Source organism: Sphaerodactylus townsendi, linkage group LG17 (assembly GCF_021028975.2).
Source record: "Sphaerodactylus townsendi isolate TG3544 linkage group LG17, MPM_Stown_v2.3, whole genome shotgun sequence".
Classification (NCBI taxonomy): Eukaryota; Metazoa; Chordata; class Lepidosauria; order Squamata; family Sphaerodactylidae; genus Sphaerodactylus; species Sphaerodactylus townsendi.
In genome coordinates, this window is record NC_059441.1 from 12817655 (window position 1) to 12834557 (window position 16903).

The 16903-nt window shown below is 46.5% G+C and overlaps 1 protein-coding gene across 1 annotated transcript in view; it reads right to left on the reverse strand.

The window, feature by feature from the left end:
• The window catches only part of IREB2 (iron responsive element binding protein 2), a 35356-nt gene extending 18651 nt beyond the window's left edge, over positions 1–16705 (reverse strand). The window contains exons 1-6 of the mRNA XM_048481829.1: positions 16561–16705; positions 14980–15069; positions 6320–6485; positions 4989–5126; positions 3284–3499; positions 728–797 (exon numbers count right to left, since the gene is read on the reverse strand). Coding sequence (XP_048337786.1) covers positions 728–797; positions 3284–3499; positions 4989–5126; positions 6320–6485; positions 14980–15069; positions 16561–16579 — 699 coding nt within the window. The 5' untranslated portion in view covers positions 16580–16705. The remainder of the gene's footprint in view (positions 1–727; positions 798–3283; positions 3500–4988; positions 5127–6319; positions 6486–14979; positions 15070–16560) is intronic.
• Positions 16706–16903: the final 198 nt, after the last annotated feature.

A 16903-nucleotide genomic window follows, 5' to 3' on the forward strand; every position in this document is an offset into this window, starting at 1 on the left:
CACTTAATGAACATAAGAACATAAGAACAAGCCAGCTGGATCAGACCAGAGTCCATCTAGTCCAGCTCTCTGCTACTCGCAGTGGCCCACCAGGTGCCATTGGGAGCTCACCTGCAGGAGGTGAAAGCAATGGCCTTCTGCAGCTGTTGCTCCCGAGCACCTGGACTGTTAAGGCATTTGCAATCTCAGATCAAAGAGGATCAAGATTGGTAGCCATAGATCGACTTCTCCATAAATCTGTCCAAGCCCCTTTTAAAGCTATCCAGGTTAGTGGCCATCACCACCTCCTGTGGCAGCATATTCCAAACACCAATCACACGTTGCGTGAATGAAAAACAATTATATCATTTTCATGTTTACAAAAAAGCTGAAGAATAACTTGGCGAATAACATCAGCAGATAAAAAGTAATATTAATGTGATGAAATGATTTTCTGCCTCACGCAGTCATTAAATTATGTTTCACAGGCATTCCACTGGTCTTTTTTGGAGGTTCGACAAATAAGCAGGAATTAACACCTGCCTTAAGCGTCACAGATCTTTTAAACTTCACAGATCTTTATCTTTATTATCAACGGGCACTTTCGTTGTTCCCCCCAACCACTCATTTTGAAAACAGTGGGGAGAGCCTTGAAGATTAATATCACCTCAGGTTTGTTGTTATGATTTCCAATAAACAATTCTGAAAGCTCACTGGCTGGGCCAGGCCATCCTGTGAACCAACGTACCTTGAAAAACTGGAGCCTCTCTCGATTTCTTCCGAATTCTACCTCCTGGTTTTTTAACACTGTTTCAGGCCTGAGGAGGAAACAAAAAGAGGCCACCAATAAAAGTTAATATTCACTGACTGATGCTGAGTACTGCAAGTGACAGCCGTGCTCTGATTTGCTTGAGGCAAGTTATGCAAATAAGATCTTCTAGGAAAGGAACCTGTCTGGAAGATCACACGGCCCAGAGGAGCCGGGTGTTTTCTAGCAGTCATTCTTAGATCTTGGAAGCCCTGGAAAAGAAGGCGGGGGATGATTCATACTAAACATGACAAGAAAAAAAAACTTTTCTCTTGGAATGTGGCTCTTAGAAAACCAGTAAGGGAACACAGTAATGTTTCCCCTTGAGGAGCGTCCAACTATCAGACAGCACGCGAGGAACGTCCAGTTATCAGAGTGCCAGCGTGGTGTTGTGGTTAAGAGCAGGTGGATTCTAATCTGGAGAACTGGGTTTGATTCCCCACTCCTCCACTTGAGTGGCAGAGGCTTATCTGGTGAACCAGATGCGTTTCCACACTCCTACACTCCTGCTGGGTGACCTTGGGCGTTAGCTTAGAGATTGTTTTCCCCACCCCATTACAGTTTAAGAGAAAAACAATCAAATATTACAGGACTCCTTATAAATAGAAAACAAAGGTCATGCACGTATCATGGATACCACTTGGGATGCCAGCTCCGGGTTAGGAAATTCCTGGAGGTTTGGGGGCGGAGCTTAGGAAGACCAGAGTTTAGGGAGCTATAATTTCATACAGCCCACCCTCTAAAGCATCCATTTTTTCCAGGAGAACTGATCTCTGTAGTCAGGAGTTCTTCAGCCACTACCTGGAGGCTGTAACATTAGATACCTCCCACCCTTCAAGCATAGCGTGGTGTAGCGATTTAAGAGCAGGTGGATTCTAATCTGGAGAACCCGGTTTGGTTCCCCACTCCTCCACCTGAGTGGCAGAGGCTTATCTGGTGAACCAGATATGTTTCCGCACTCCTACATTCCTGCTGGGTGACCTTGGACTAGTCACAGTTCTTCAGAACTCTCTCAGCCCCACCTGCCTCACAAGGTGTCTGTTGTGGGGAGAGGAAGGGAAAGGGGCTCGTAAGGCCCCTTGAGTCTCTTTACAGGAGAGAAAGGTGGGGTATAAATCCAAACTCCTCCTCTTCTTCTACTCTGTTAGACAGTCAGCAGTTTCTACAATGTCACATGTGCACCTCTATAACTGTGTGGTTTGGTTCTGCAACCCAACAAGATCGACACAGACTTCAGAGAATAATCAGAACTGCAGAAAAAACAATTGCTGCTAACCTGCCTTCCATTGAGGACCTGTATACTGCACGGGTCAAAAAAAGGGCTGTGAAAATATTTACTGACCCCTCGCATCCTGGACATAAACTGTTTCAACTCTTACCCTTCTCTAAACGCCGCTTACAGAGCACTGCGTACACCAAGACATTTTACCTAGACATAAGAACAGTTTTTTTCCCCGAGATGCCATCACTCTGTTAAAACAAATAATTCCTCCTCAATAATGTCAAACTATTTATTATATATATTATTTATTATATAATTACTGCACTACTTTTTTTCATCATTCCTATTACCCATCTCCTCCTCTACTTATGACTGTATGATACTATAGCCTGTGCTGTGGACATTTCATTTTGTATTCTTATGATTTTACATTTTATGTTTTTATTTACTATTGATTGTTTCCCTGCGATTGCTTACTAGACCTATATGACAATCATCATTAAGTGCTGTAAAATCCTATATGATTCTTGACAAATGTATTTTTCTTTTATGTACACTGAGAGCATATGCACCGGAGACAAATTCCTTGTGTGTCCAATCACACTTGGCCAATAAAGATTCTATTCTATTCTATTCTATTCTATTCTATTCTATTCTATTCTATTCTATTCTATTCTATTCTATTCTATTCTCAGCCCCGCACTTCCCCCCACAAGTATTCTCCTTGCAGCAGTGGCGAAGGAGGTTAAGAGCTCGTGTATCTAATCTGGAGGAACCGGGTTTGATTCCCCGCTCTGCCGCCTGAGCTGTGGAGGCTTATCTGGGGAATTCAGATCAGCCTGTACACTCCCACGCACGCCAGCTGGGTGACCTTGGGCTAGTCACAGTTCTTCGGAGCTCTCTCAGCCCCACCTACCTCACAGGGTGTTTGTTGTGAGGGGGGAAGGGCAAGGAGATTGTCAGCCCCTTTGAGTCTCCTGCAGGAGAGAAAGGGGGGGATATAAATCCAAACTCTTCTTCTTCTTCCTTGAATGCCCACAAAGCTGCATTAGACTGAACCAGACCACTAGTCCATCATGGTCAACGACAGGGAATACGATAGCATGAATTATCTCGATCTACTACTAACCGTTCCCGTAAAAACTGTGAGGTGCCATTGTGATCGGCAATTAGAATGATCTGAACCAACACGTGATATTTCTACGTAGGACAAGCTAAGCAAAGGCATCACCGCGAGGTGACGTTTGCAGAGCCAGAACAGACCAGCCACTCACTCAGGCACTGGCTGAAGATGAAAAGGACACAGCAGAGGCGTGTTCTCAATCTGCACGGAAAGCGGTCCCGAGTTACGACTTGGCTCGCCGTCACATGGCCCTCGGCAGCTGGACTGGCCTCGACACAGAGGTTTCCGAGGCGCTTTGAGAGGAGAAAGTTTCGCTGGCGGTCTCTGCGGCTCCCCGCCTCCAGGATTGGGAGTATTCTGCATTGCACTGTTATAAAAAGGTGGAAATAAATGTTGACGACTAAACCTTGGCCCCTTCCGCACACGCAAAATAATGCGTGTTCAAACCACTTTCACAACTGTTTGCAAGTGGATTTTGCTATTCCGCACAGCTTCGAAGAGCACTGAAAGCAGTTTGAAAGTGAATTATTCTGCATGTGCGGAATGAGCCCTTGTCTCAGGAAAAGATGCTAGTAAAACTGTATATTCCTCCGCCACAGAACTCAACCTCCCAAACCTTCTTTGTCGTAGAATGCTCCGCCTGGGTCCCAGCGCCCACCTAGCCCTGCTTGCTGCCCCATCCATTTGGTTGTCGTTTGATGAACTATAAACACTCTTGTATCAAAGTACCATGTTCAATAATGCATAAAGCAATGGCTTTTACAAAGGCAGTGTGTAAAAATGAATGTTAATTCTCATATTCGCTCAGGACTATATTCTAATGCAGAAGCATACACTTTTCTTAACATCCACACCTCAACTGACCATACTAACATCTTTTTTTTTCTGAGAAAAAGAGTGTGATAGAGTGTTTGATGAAGATCTGGGAGCCCCAGGTATGAATTGCTCTCCTGCCTGGGTGACTTTGGCCCAGTCACATACTCTGAGCCTAGAATACCTCACAAGGTTGTTGTGGGAATAAAATGGAAGAAAGGAGAGCAACGTAAGCTACTAGGGAGAAAGTAAGGTTTCCCCGTCAGTCATGTCCCACCCTGGGGTACTGCTGCAAGCAGTGATTTCATAGGCAAGACGTTTTTGTGGGGTAGTTTGCCATTGCTTTCCCTGGCTATTCAGTCATAGGATATAGTTGTTTCAGGCTATCAAGGTAGTCTGTGATACACATCCAATGTGAATGGACGGTTTCACTATCCGCCGTAGGGGGAAGGTAGATGTTAACCACTAGGAGGGGAGAGATCAAGCCCTCACATAGAATAGCCTGAGCTAAATGATAGCATACTGGTAACTCTGTGATCCGGAGGTTCAATTCTTGTGCTACCAAGATTGCCAGACCCGCCTGGTGCCTTCCCATCTTATTAGACTTATGAGCAGGAAGACAGTAGGCTTCCCTGGCTATTCTTTACCCCTTAGCTATGGGTACTCATTTACCGACCACGGAATGGATGGCTGGCTGAGTTGACCATGAGTCAGCTGCTAGGATATCTGACCCACCGGGGGCTCGAACTCCTGACCGTGTGAGTGGCAGTGCAAGCACTGAACCACTACGCCACGTGGCTACTAGGGAGACAGGGGAAATGAACAAATGTGCCTGCATGTGGAGATCAATTGTGGGGGACTGGGCAAATTTGGAGGAGACACAGTGAATATCACGTTAGCAATCAGCACTGAGACTGTTCCACGTGGTACAGCAAGAAAGGAAACAAGGAATTTCTTTTATAGGTTCCTCTGAGATTAAGTAACATCATTCCCCTTCGGAGTAAAAAAACAAATGCAAATGCGAGTTGCTTCACAACAAATACCATTTGCTGAAGTCGATCTGCAACGAATGATCCACGGTGAGGTCGGTCGGGCAGGCCGGATGCACCCTCGCGGGATCTCCCCCGAGGTTTTTCACAGCTTCCCTCATCGCGGCAAAATCCACCATTGCAGGAATTCCACTGAGAAAAGAAGGACAAGGGACGTAGGGGTCTCTTGGCTCTGACGCTGGCACGGTAACACGGAGGAAGCCAAAAAGCGAAGAGCCTGTCGAATTTGCTGCGCTCCCTAACGAGGCAGGAAAAATACTGGGGCAAGAATGGCCACGCCCAACTACAGGAAGTGACCAAAGTACCTTTCCTGCCTCCCTGACGGATGCCCACGAGATGGCCTCCACCATCCAGGAGAATGGCTTACCAAGTTAACCCCGCCCCTCGGAGCCCTCAGTATTTCAAGACGACCCATCGCAAACAGCAAAAGGTTGCTCGGCCTATTTTCCGCTTATTCAAGAAGCTTGTGAAGAGGAAGACAACATTTCTATCTGCCCCTGTTTCTATGGCCAGTTGGTCTTCCTGCTTCTTGGGCACATGGGTGGGTGGGGGGGTAAGGAATGACATGGGTAACATATTGGTGGTCTGCAGCAGGAGTGGGGAACAGGCAGAGGGAAATGTAGTCTGGATTCAACCCACGGCTTCCGCTTGAACATTTATAACACATAACATTTTATACCGTTCGTGCCATCCCATCTCAGCCTTCTGGAGACAAATATGAACAGCTAGAATAAGCCTTTCAGACACTTTTTCAATTCCAGAAAATTGCTTTGTTTGCTTTCAAAAAAATGGTTGTTTTCAAAACCTGCATGTTTCAGTGTTTGAACTTCAGCGTTTGTAAACTGCCTCGATTTTACATTTAGCACAAGCAAGATAACACCACCTCACCCCGACACACGTTCATGAGGGAGTCAGTAAAATCATTACGTCGGAAGGGAATTCGAACACATGTACCTAAAAGTTCCTCAAGTATATGGAACTTCCCTAGTTTTTAATGGACTCTTGAGCCATCTCTGGCATGGTATAAACCACAGGTGTCAAACTCACGGCCCTCCAGATGCCAGCATGATGGGAACTGTAGTCCATAACATCTGGAGGGCTGCGGGTTTGACACCTGTGATATAAACAAAACAAATACAACCAATGCTCCGTCAGCTTTTCTTAAACAGATATTTTTTGGGAACAAGATGACAGTCAGAAGTTTAACAAAGAGCATTAAGTTTGGACTGGCAATTACTATCTAAACACTGCAGAGGCCCCACCCTGTACACTCGGAGACCACGCTGCTGGAAGAGATCCTGAGAGCTAGTTGAAATATGACTTACGTAAAATCCTGGAGGAGAACTCTGGCAGGACAGAAGGGCACTTCGACATCATTCCGTTTTGCTTTCCAGTCCAGGATATTCATCACATCTTCCTCTTTCACTAGGAAGCCGTCCCAGTTACGAACGGCTGCTTCCAACAGGACCCGTATGGAGTAAGGCAGGCGATCTAAGCAGCAAAAAAAAGCAATAGAATTGGCCCAAGACATATTTTCAGAGCGTGTTGCGCAGAATGTCTCTGTGTGTACACTCTTCAAGGCTGAATTCTCCCTAGAAGCTAAAATTACTGAACTGACGCTATTCTTCATTGGTCACATCATAAGACAAGATCCACCAGGAAAAACAATCAGGCTAAGAAGGAAAACCCGACACGAATTGATTGAATAAAGGAAGGCACGGCCTTCACTTTGCAAGATTTGAGTGAGGTTGCTAACAGGACATTTTGGAAGCCATTAATTCACAGTGTCGCCAGAAGTGATCTGCAGCGCGTAACTTGGAATACGTGTTTCTGCCAGCTCTTGTGCATAAAACATCTCAGCCAAAAGGCGGTACTCAGCCATTAACGGTGTTTTTATTTCAGAGAGAGTAAACCCACAAAGCTCTAGGATGAAGTGATCCGAGAACATAGATGGCAAACAGATGAAACCATTATTCATATTTTCGGGCTTCCCAAAGCTAGGAGGACTTCCAAAACAGCCAATTCTGGACCAATGTTACGAATTAGCCTTGGAAATTAATTACACTCAGTGAGGGTGTTCAGCATCACAACCAATAAACAGGTCGGATAGGGCTGCTTCTCTTCTTCAATTAAGAACAAACCTTCCCAGTCCAGCAAAGGTGACGCCAGGTGAGCTACACCTGCAGCTTGTTCATCCTTTGTGTTCTGGAGATCAACGCTGATACACTGGGATACAGCTACGCCAACATGTTCTTCTAATTGATGTGGTTTACCTAGGGACCGCGTGTTGCTACGAAAAACCAAACCTAAACAACTCATCGCTACAGAACCAGGAAGCTAAGTTCTCTGTGTGGCAGTTAAGAACATAAGAACATAAGAAAGAGCCTGCTGGATCAGACCAGAGTCCATCTAGTCCAGCACCCTGCTACTCGCAGTGGCCCATCAGGTGCCTTTGGGAGCTCACCTGCAGGATGTAAAAGCAATGGCCTTCTGCTGCTGCTGCTCCCAAGCACCTAGTCTGCTAAGGCATTTGCAATCTCAGATCAAGGAGGATCAAGATTGGTAGCCATAGATCGACATGGGATTTCAGATAAAATAAATAAGCAAATTTTTTAAACAGTGATACATCCAGAAGGGTCGTTACTCAAAGAATATTTCAATTTTTTAACAGAAGCTTCAAGATCAGTATGCTAGTCGTACGTTAAAATATATTTAAAAGATTTTAAATCATCACCGTGGAAGATATCTGTATACTGGCCCTGCCTGTATAAATCAGGGGTGCCTGACTCATTTGCTACAAAGGACGGATATGACATAAATGTGACTTGGTTGGGCTGGGTCGGGGGGTGGAGGTGGGTATAGCTGCCTCGATTGGCCCCAGAACGTCGTGTGCGTGTATGTGCCTAGACTGGGGAGCCCATAGAAGGGTGGGATGGCTGCTTTGAGGGTGTGAGCGAGCCAGTCTTCATGTGTGCCTTTTAGTTTGATATTTTGAAGACTCCCTTGCAAGAGTGAGGAATGTCTTCCACAAGGCAGGAATTCTTTCGATCTTACAGCAAGATTGCAATGTGTAAAGAAGGGATCTATTGCCACTTTGGAATGAAGAGAGGAAGAAGAAGAGTTTGGATTTATACCCCATCTTAAGGAGACTCAAAAGAGATTACAAACTCCTTTTCCCTTCCTCTCCCCACAACAGACACCTTGTGAGGTAGGTGGGGCTGAGGGAGTTCCAAGAAACTGTGACTAGCCCAAGGTCACCCAGCAGGAATGTAGCAGTGCAGAAACACATCTGACTCACAGCAAATGTAATTAACTTTTCTCTTCTTTATTGTGTCACCTTATTCTAATACTTTACTGAAATATTATAATATATTATGATTGGAATGTAGCATGTTTCTGTAGCTGCCCTTGAAATGTTTACTTTCAGTACCAAGTTTAGATTTAACGTGTGTTGCAATTTCTGTCTTTCTCTGTTCCGTTTTCTTTTTTTGTTTTTCTAATGCCAATAAAGGCTTAATAATAAAACCTCTGGTTCCCCAGATAAGCCTCTGCCACTCAGGTGGAGGAGTGGGGAACCAATCCCGGTTCTCCAGATTAGAATCCACCTGCTCTTAACCACGACACCACGCTGAGCATTTATTTTCCTTCAGTTGTACTCAACTTTTCTCCCCAGTGGGGGCCCAAAGTGGCTTACAACACTCTCCCCTTCCCCGTCTTCTCCTCACAACTAACCTGTGAGGTAGGCTAGGCTGAGAGTGTGCAACTGATCGCCGGCCATCCCGCCAACTTCCACGATACGGTGGGGAATTCAAGCTGATTTAACAATAGTTCGCAAACACGCGCGGCAACAGAAAAGACGGGTGAAAAGAAGAGCTGGAGCTAACAAATTTAACAGGTCCCTCCACTAGCTGCTCAGCTCTGGGAAGCACAAATTGCAGCTGCAGGGTTCACCAGCCTCATTTCACTTAACTGTGTTTTACAAGGCAGGCAGTGTAATTTCTCCCTAATTAGGTGATTCATCCCAAAAGCTAACTGGAACAAGAAGGTGCTTCTGGATCAGCAAGAGTTTCCACTTTCTCAACAGCGTACCAATTTTTAAAAAATATCTCTTGCCCCTCTCATTTAAGAACACACAGAACTTTTCCAACCAAGCCAATATAATAATTCCCCTGAAGGTTTGCAACTGGAACCTATCTGGTTTTCTCAGAACTGAGTCTTTCCAATCTCGCTTGCAATATTCACCCAAATGTTTAATTTGGAAAGATGATAGCTAAAAGCTTCTCAGATACTGACACGCTTCTCAAAATTCACTGCTGACAAAATTCACATCATAGAATCATAGAGTTGGAAGAGACCCCAATGGCCATCCAGTCCAACCCTCTGCAATGCGGGAACTCCTGACAGATGGCCATCCAGACTCTCTTTAAAAACCTCCAAAGAAGGAGACTCCACCACACTCCGAGGCAGTGCATTCCACCGCTGAACAGCCCTGACTGTCAGGAAGTTTTTCCTGATGTTTAGGTGGAATCTCTTTTCCTTCACCTTGAGCCCATGACTCCTGGTCCAAGTCTTGGGAGCCACAGAAAACAAGCTTGCTTCCTCACCAACATGACATCCCTTCAAATATCTAAACAGGCTATCATGTCACCTCTTAACCTTCACTTCTCCAGACTAAACATATCCAACTCCCTACATCTCTCCACATAGGGCATGGATTTCAGACCTTTTACCATTTTGGTACCCCTCTTCTGGACACGTTCCAATTTGTCAATATCTTTCTTGAATTGTGGTGCCCAGAATTGTACACAATATTCCAGGTGAGGTCTAACAATGCAGAAGAGAGAGGTACTATTACACCCCTCGATCTAGACACTAGACTCCTATTGATGAAGCCCAGAATCGCATTGGCTTGCTTGGCCGCCGCATCACACTGCTGACTCATGTTCAGCACTGGCTTCCTAGGAAGACACACTAAAATGACTATTGCAGCAACGGCTCTGAGACAGACTCAGAAATCCAGGCTCTTGCGTGTGGCAGCAGCTGGCAAGCTTTAATACCCCAGAGGACCGAACCTTTGCCCCTAGTGGGTCAGCAAGATGGAGCTTAATTGGCTCCTGAGACATAATGGAGGACCTCCCGAAAGGTGACAGCAGGCTATAAACTGGTTGCTTAGATACCAGGTGGGGCTGCTGAGTCTCTACCCACAGGAACCTGCCTTGGACTGAATCAGATGATCGCAATAAACTGGTGATTCCAGGGACCTTCAGGATACAAAGAGGCTCTTCCATTGAGGCACAGTCCTCTCCATTCGCCTGGTTTCCCTTATAACTTGGGAGCGGTCTCTGCTTCAGTTTCTGTGCCTTGCCTAACTTCCTTATGGCTCTCCCTTGCCAGATAATTCCTGGAGTAATTAAAAAAACCAATTTAGCAACTAAATCCAGCTTGTTGAGCGTTTTATGTAGGTCTTAGGTCCTGCTCTCTTTTGGATCCTGCAGGCTCGCCGCAACGGTCGCATCAGAAGCCTAACTCAGAGATATACCTGTTCTATGGCCCTGCTTCCAGTTCTGTTTCCAGAAAGGAACACAAACAGACTCTCCCAATGGGGGACCAGAACAGAAGGTGGGAAACCGGCAGATGAATCCAAGGGCGGGAGAGGCGGACCCACCTCTGGAGCCGGTGCTGTGCCGACCTGGGCGCTCACCCCACCGGTGGAAGGAGTGTGGCTGTGGGCGGGCCAGGGGGTGGAGCTGACCTTAGTCAGCTTCCACTGCCCGCCCAACCTCCATGTGCCAGCAGGACTGGCCTCAGAGATTTGCCACGTTTTCTGTGGCGTATCTCTGTTATCCCCTATGGAGAATATTTGGCTGCTGCTTCATTTTCTTTTAGGGCTCCCCGCACTGCCCTTTGAAGTGGCGCCATCCCTTTCCACCAGCCTCGTCTGGATTGGGTTGTTAGTTCTTACAAAAACGGCTCAGGGACAGAGCATATATAACAGTGGTGGCAAACCTATGGCACTCCAGATGTTCATGGACTACAATTCCCATCAGCCCCTGCCAGCAGATAACCAGCACTGTGACACCTCTTTGTCTGAGCCTTTGGGGAGCTCCTGTTAGAGAAGCCAGCATGGGACTAAAAGGACTCAGTAAATCAGCGGTTCTCAAGCTGTGGGTCGGGACCCCTTTGGGAAGTGATGGCAAACCTTTTTGAGACCGAGTGCCCAAACTGCAACCCAAAACCCACTTATTTATCGCAAAGTGCCAACACAGCAATTTAACCTGAATACTGAGGTTTTAGTTTTGGAAAAATGGTTGGCTCTGAGGCGTGCGTTACTCGGGAGTAAGCTTGGTGGTAGTTGTTGGCTTTGCTTTGAAGCAACCGTGCAACTCTTCCAACAGGTGGTAGAATTTTACGCACCCTAGGGAGGGCTTATGGCGAGAAGAAAGCCACAGCCGTGCCAGCAACCGAGCTTACTCCCAGGTAAAGGATCGCGTTTTAGTTCTTTGCATGAAAATCAGTGGGGTTTAGCATGCTACTTAACAGGGCTACTCTATATGCTGCTTCCCCAAAACTAGGGTCTTAGGGTTTAATGCTAATAATCAAGCTTCCAGCCAGCCCAGGCCAGCCTAGATGTGGGGCGATTCCCCCCCACATGATGAACTCTGTTTGTGCATGCCCACAGAGAGGGCTCTGAGTGCCACCTCTGGCACCCGTGCCATAGGTTCGCCATCACTGCCTTTGGGGGTCAAACGACCCTTTCACAGGGGTCGCCTAAGACTCTCTGTATCAGGGTTCTCCATCTGTAAAATGGATAAATGTTAGGGTTGGGGGTCACCACAACATGAGGAACTGTATTAAAGGGTCGCAGCATCAGGAAGGTTGAGAACCACTGCAGTAAATGAACCTACAAGGCTGCCTTAAATAAGCTTTTCAATTGCTGTGCACAGCAGAGCTGTTTGCATTTGTGTTCTCCAAGATAACCTTTGCAAGCCAGCAGGAGCTGGGCTGAGCAAACTGATAAACCAGAGCTGCATGCACACAGGGCACTATCCCACTCCACTCGGCAGAAGTTACTTTTGAGTCAACAGCACCGGATTGCCCTGTAGATCTGTGTGAACTTTGGACCTCTGCAAACGTACATCAGCAGCTGCATGTTATTAAACATTCTTGGGAACTAAGGAAGAGACATTCAAGAGGCCAAGTAAACAAGTCATTTAACAAACTGTTTCCCCAAACACAGGCCCTCCCAGGTTGTAAACTGTTTTTTCCAGGTTTTTGAGTAGGCATTAAGAAGGTCTAGCTGCCAGCACGACCATACAGACCTGAGGAAAGCATCTTACTGTTACAAAAACCTGGCTTAAATCTGTTAGGGCTAATGGCCCAACTTCTGTTAACTGAAAGAGAAATCAGGAGTGATCCCCTGGCTGGGATTTTAGCAAGCAGCAATGAAGTACGTGCATGTTTGTTTATGTTCTCAGACCAAACGTTTAAAATACAATTTAAATAAAAAACAACTTTAAAATCCATCTTGCGTATCTGATACAAAAAACGGTTAACATATTAATCTTTCGGTGTTTCAGCAGCGGAATACAACCAAGGTAGCAAGAAGTTAAGATGGCAATTGTCAGAATCTACGGATTCATTTTTCCAGAATTCTTCGGTTTGCAAAGAATATAAACAAAACCTAGCAACTGACAACGGAGTGTTAAGATCTGCTCTCGTTAGCAACCATCTTAATTTCGTCCTGTTATTATTACCAGCCAGTCTCTCCAACAGCAGTGAAGTAAACAGTTCTCGCTGCTGAAAACAACTTTTGTAGAAAAGAGAGAGTAGTGACTTTTGGGCCCAATCCTCATAAGAACATAAGAACAAGCCAGCTGGATCAGACCAGAGTCCATCTAGTCCAGCTCTCTGCTACTCACAGTGGCCCACCAGGTGCCATTGGGAGCTCACATGCAGGATGTGAAAGCAATGGCCTTCTGCGGCTGTTGCTCCCGAGCACCTGGTCTGTTAAGGCATTTGCAATCTCAGATCAAAGAGGATCAAGATTGGCAGCCATAAATCGACTTCTCCTCCATAAATCTGTCCAAGCCCCTTTTAAAGCTATCCAGGTGAGTGGCCATCACCACCTCCTGTGGCAGCATATTCCAAACACCAGTCAAACGTTGCATGAAGAAGTGTTTCCTTTTATTAGTCCTAATTCTTCCCCCCAGCATTTTCAATGTATGCCCCCTGGTTCTAGTACTGTGAGCACTTGGCCTAACTAAATTCTACTGAACAGGGATTCTATAGTAGCCATGTTTGTTGGTGTACACGTGCCCACAGCTCCCTTAAGCAAAACAGACAATTTATCTCGACCAATCACGGTTGAATAGATAATGAATACCATCAGGGCATAACTAGGTTGCACTGTAACAGATCTACTGAGGAACTTCAACATGATTATTTTGACTTACACCACTTCTGATTAACGTTTTGTCGAAAACTTTCATGGCCGGATTCAACTGGTTGTTGTGGGTTTTCCGAGCTGTGTGGCTGTGGTCTGGTGGATCTTATATTCTATGTTTCGCTTAGATTTAGGTTGGCATCTTACAGCCAGGTGCATCACAGAGGGAAATGTCACTGGACACAGTGTGTAACAGACTTCCCTCTGTGATACACCTCTGAAGATGCCAGCCGCAGATGCAGGTGAAACGTTAGGAACAAGATCCACCAGACCACAGCCACACAGCTCGGAAAACCCACAACAACCATTTCTGACTAATTCAAATGACAAGCAGTTGTAGTGTTCTAAAGCTGCAATTTTATCAGGTAGGAGCATCTCAACCCTGCACAGGTAACTGTTCTGGCCTCAGCGAGGTGTAGTGGTTAAGAGCAGGCAGAGGTGGGATCCAGCAGGTTCTCACCAGTTCCCGAGAGTGGGTTACTAATTATTTGTGTGTGCCGAGAGGGGGTTACCACTTGGGTCCGCTTTTCCATCTCCTGCACTACCCTCCCTCAGAGGCATACTGCCTTTGAACATGAAGGTTCCATATAGCAATTGCGACTAATAATGTAACTCCCCTGAACTACATCCCTTTCAGGTACTGCAATTCATTGATTCTCAGCCTTTCGTACCTTTTATCTCACCAGTCTCTATCAAAGAACCTGTGTGTTTCACCATTGCTGTGTTCAGATTTGTGAGCTGGGGAATTTTCTATAATGTGATGATGATTTAGAAATGACCTGGTCATGGTGGGGTGGCTGCCCATGGGTGGGGGGGGGGAGGCATCCAACTCAGGTTTTGCCCAAGGCTCAGGTTTGCCTAGGTACGCCTCTGCCCCCTTTGCTGAGGGGGGGCTGGCGAGGGAACCTGTTACTAAAATTTTTGGATCCCACCACTGGGAGCAGGTGGATTCTAATCTGGAGAACCAGAATTATTGCCTATTCTGAATTTGGGTCTAAAGTTAACAGTGGTCGAATTGGCTACATCTGAATACAGAATGAGGGAGGAGGCGCAGAAGAAGACAGGCACTAGGACCCCTGCGGAGCGTTCTATTAGAACAAAGGTCCAGGAAGAAGTGGGAGGTGAATTTACAATTGTACTAAGATCTTTTGGTGGAAAAAAGTATAGCTTCACACGTAAAGTCCATGAATCTCCTTGGGACTGTTTTCAGAATGCTATAAAACCGATTCGTGTCTTAAATCATTGTTCAGCTAGACCAGGGGTAGGGAACCTGCGGCTCTCCAGATGTTCAGGAACTACAATTCCCATTAGCCTCTGTCAGCATGGCCAATTGGCCATGCTGGTAGGGGCTGATGGGAATTGTAGTTCCTGAACATCTGGAGAGCCGCAGGTTCCCTACCCCTGAGCTAGACCATTTCTGAAGAAAACCAGGGGGCTCTATTGGAAAACTAAATGCTGACATGTAAAATACTTGAGATGAACCCATTGGTACTTCTGGGAAGCCACGTCAATGCAAAAAAGCAATGAAAAAGTAGCGGTTACCATATTTGGTGCCTCCGAGTTTAGCAACGTTGTAGAACTTCTTTCCTGCACTGTCTTTCAATAGCTCAATTAAGTGCTGGAACGGGCAGTCTGAAAGACAAGTCACGTGAATCATTAAAATACTTAAGCATTTTTAAAATATTGTTTCAACAACAAGGTACGTGAACCGAATTCCCTGTTCACTGAAGGGAATTATACATATTCCATTCAGTGTCAGTAGCTTTCAGGAGAAGGGGAATAATACTCATGTTTAACTGATTCACCAGCAAATGGTACTACCGGCATTCAGAATTTACCAAAAACGAAAAAGAGACTTTCTCTCTCTCTTTCTCTCTATACATACACACAAAGAATTTGATGCTTTTAAAAAGAGTTTGCTCATGCTAATTAAACCCAAGCATGCAAATAAAAAACTAACTAGAGTCAGAGGATCTTCTTCTCTTTAAAAAAACCCCAAACACCTTGCATATAATCTAAAAAGGAAGAATGGGATCCCATCCCACTAGTCAATTTGTAGCACAATAACGAGAGGGCTGTTTTTAAGAAAAAGCCCTTCATGCTCATTAAAATTTTCTCCATTCCATTTCTTAAAACGTTTAATGGCATCTATAAAACACAACATAACAGCCATCACAATTAACACAATTTTTAAGCGCATAGCAATAAAACCATTTAAAATTTTTGCGAGAGCTTCCAACATTGCAAAGGGAGCTGAGAGTCTGTTTCTGGCTTGCTAACTCCGAGCTGGTAACTTCCTGCAGATTTAGGTAGGGGAGGGATAGAGTCCATCCTCCAAAGCAGCTGATTGTCACCAGGGGACCGCATCTCTGTCACCTGGCATTCAGCGATGACTCTGGGAGATCTCTAGGCTCCACCTGGAGGTTGGCAACTCTATGCTAACCCCTAGACCTTACAACCCAAACCCAGCCCTTGTTTACAAGTCTTTCTTCACCCCCCCCCCAAAAAAACAAGGGCCTGTGTCTCTCTCATTCCCTCCACCATGAGGGGTGGAGTTACAAAAGATCCGCAGAGATTTGGGGGTGAAACCTGAGAGGAGGCCTCAGCAGGGCACAATGCCAACCTCTAAAAGCAGCCATTTCCTCTAAAGGAACAGATCTTGGGCTTGATCCACTGTTATAGAGGGAGATCTCCAGGAGCCAACTGGAGCTTGGCAACCCTGCATACAGCCCCCCCTCCAACGCAGCCACTTCCTCTACAGGAGCTGATCTTGGGCAACTGGAGATCTCCAGGAGCCAGCTGGAGCTTGGCAACCCTGCATAACAGCCCATCCTCCAAAGCAGCCATTTTCTCCAGAAGAATGACTCTCCAATAGTCGGGAGGTCTCCAGGCCCCGCCTGGAGGTTGGCAACTCTAATAGGGGGGTCGGGGAAGCCCTGCAAGGTAGGCCCAATCAGGGAAGGGGGCAGTTACTCGGAGGGGGAGGGGGAGAGATGGAGGGGGGGCTCCTCAGGGTGGGGTTTGGGGCAGGAAGGCTGGAGAGGGGGCTTGTGGGAAAGGAGGGGGGGAGATAAGAGCCCCTTCCCCATTCCTGGTCGCTCCTCCTCTCCCCCCAGCACTGACCTGGCCTGGCCGGCTCCATCGCTGGCGACCATATTTTTCCCTCAGGAGATGTTAAAGCGAAGGGGGGAGGGGAGCTGAGGTGAGAGGGGCGGGGCTTGGACCCTCCAAAGACCGCGAGATTTCCGCTCAGCGGCCGGCTGTTTCTGCCTCAGCGGACGGCCCGGACAACTCTCGCGAGATCTGCGGCGGGGCAAGAAAAGAAACGGGGCGGAATTCTCGCGAGGCTTGCTCCCAGACGGGAGGGGTGGGGCGACAGGGAGAGGCTGAGATAGCGGTGTTGGCTGCGGGGTTGGAAAAGTCTCGCGAGAGTTCAGGGCTCTTGTGAAGAGGGGGCTGAGGGCAA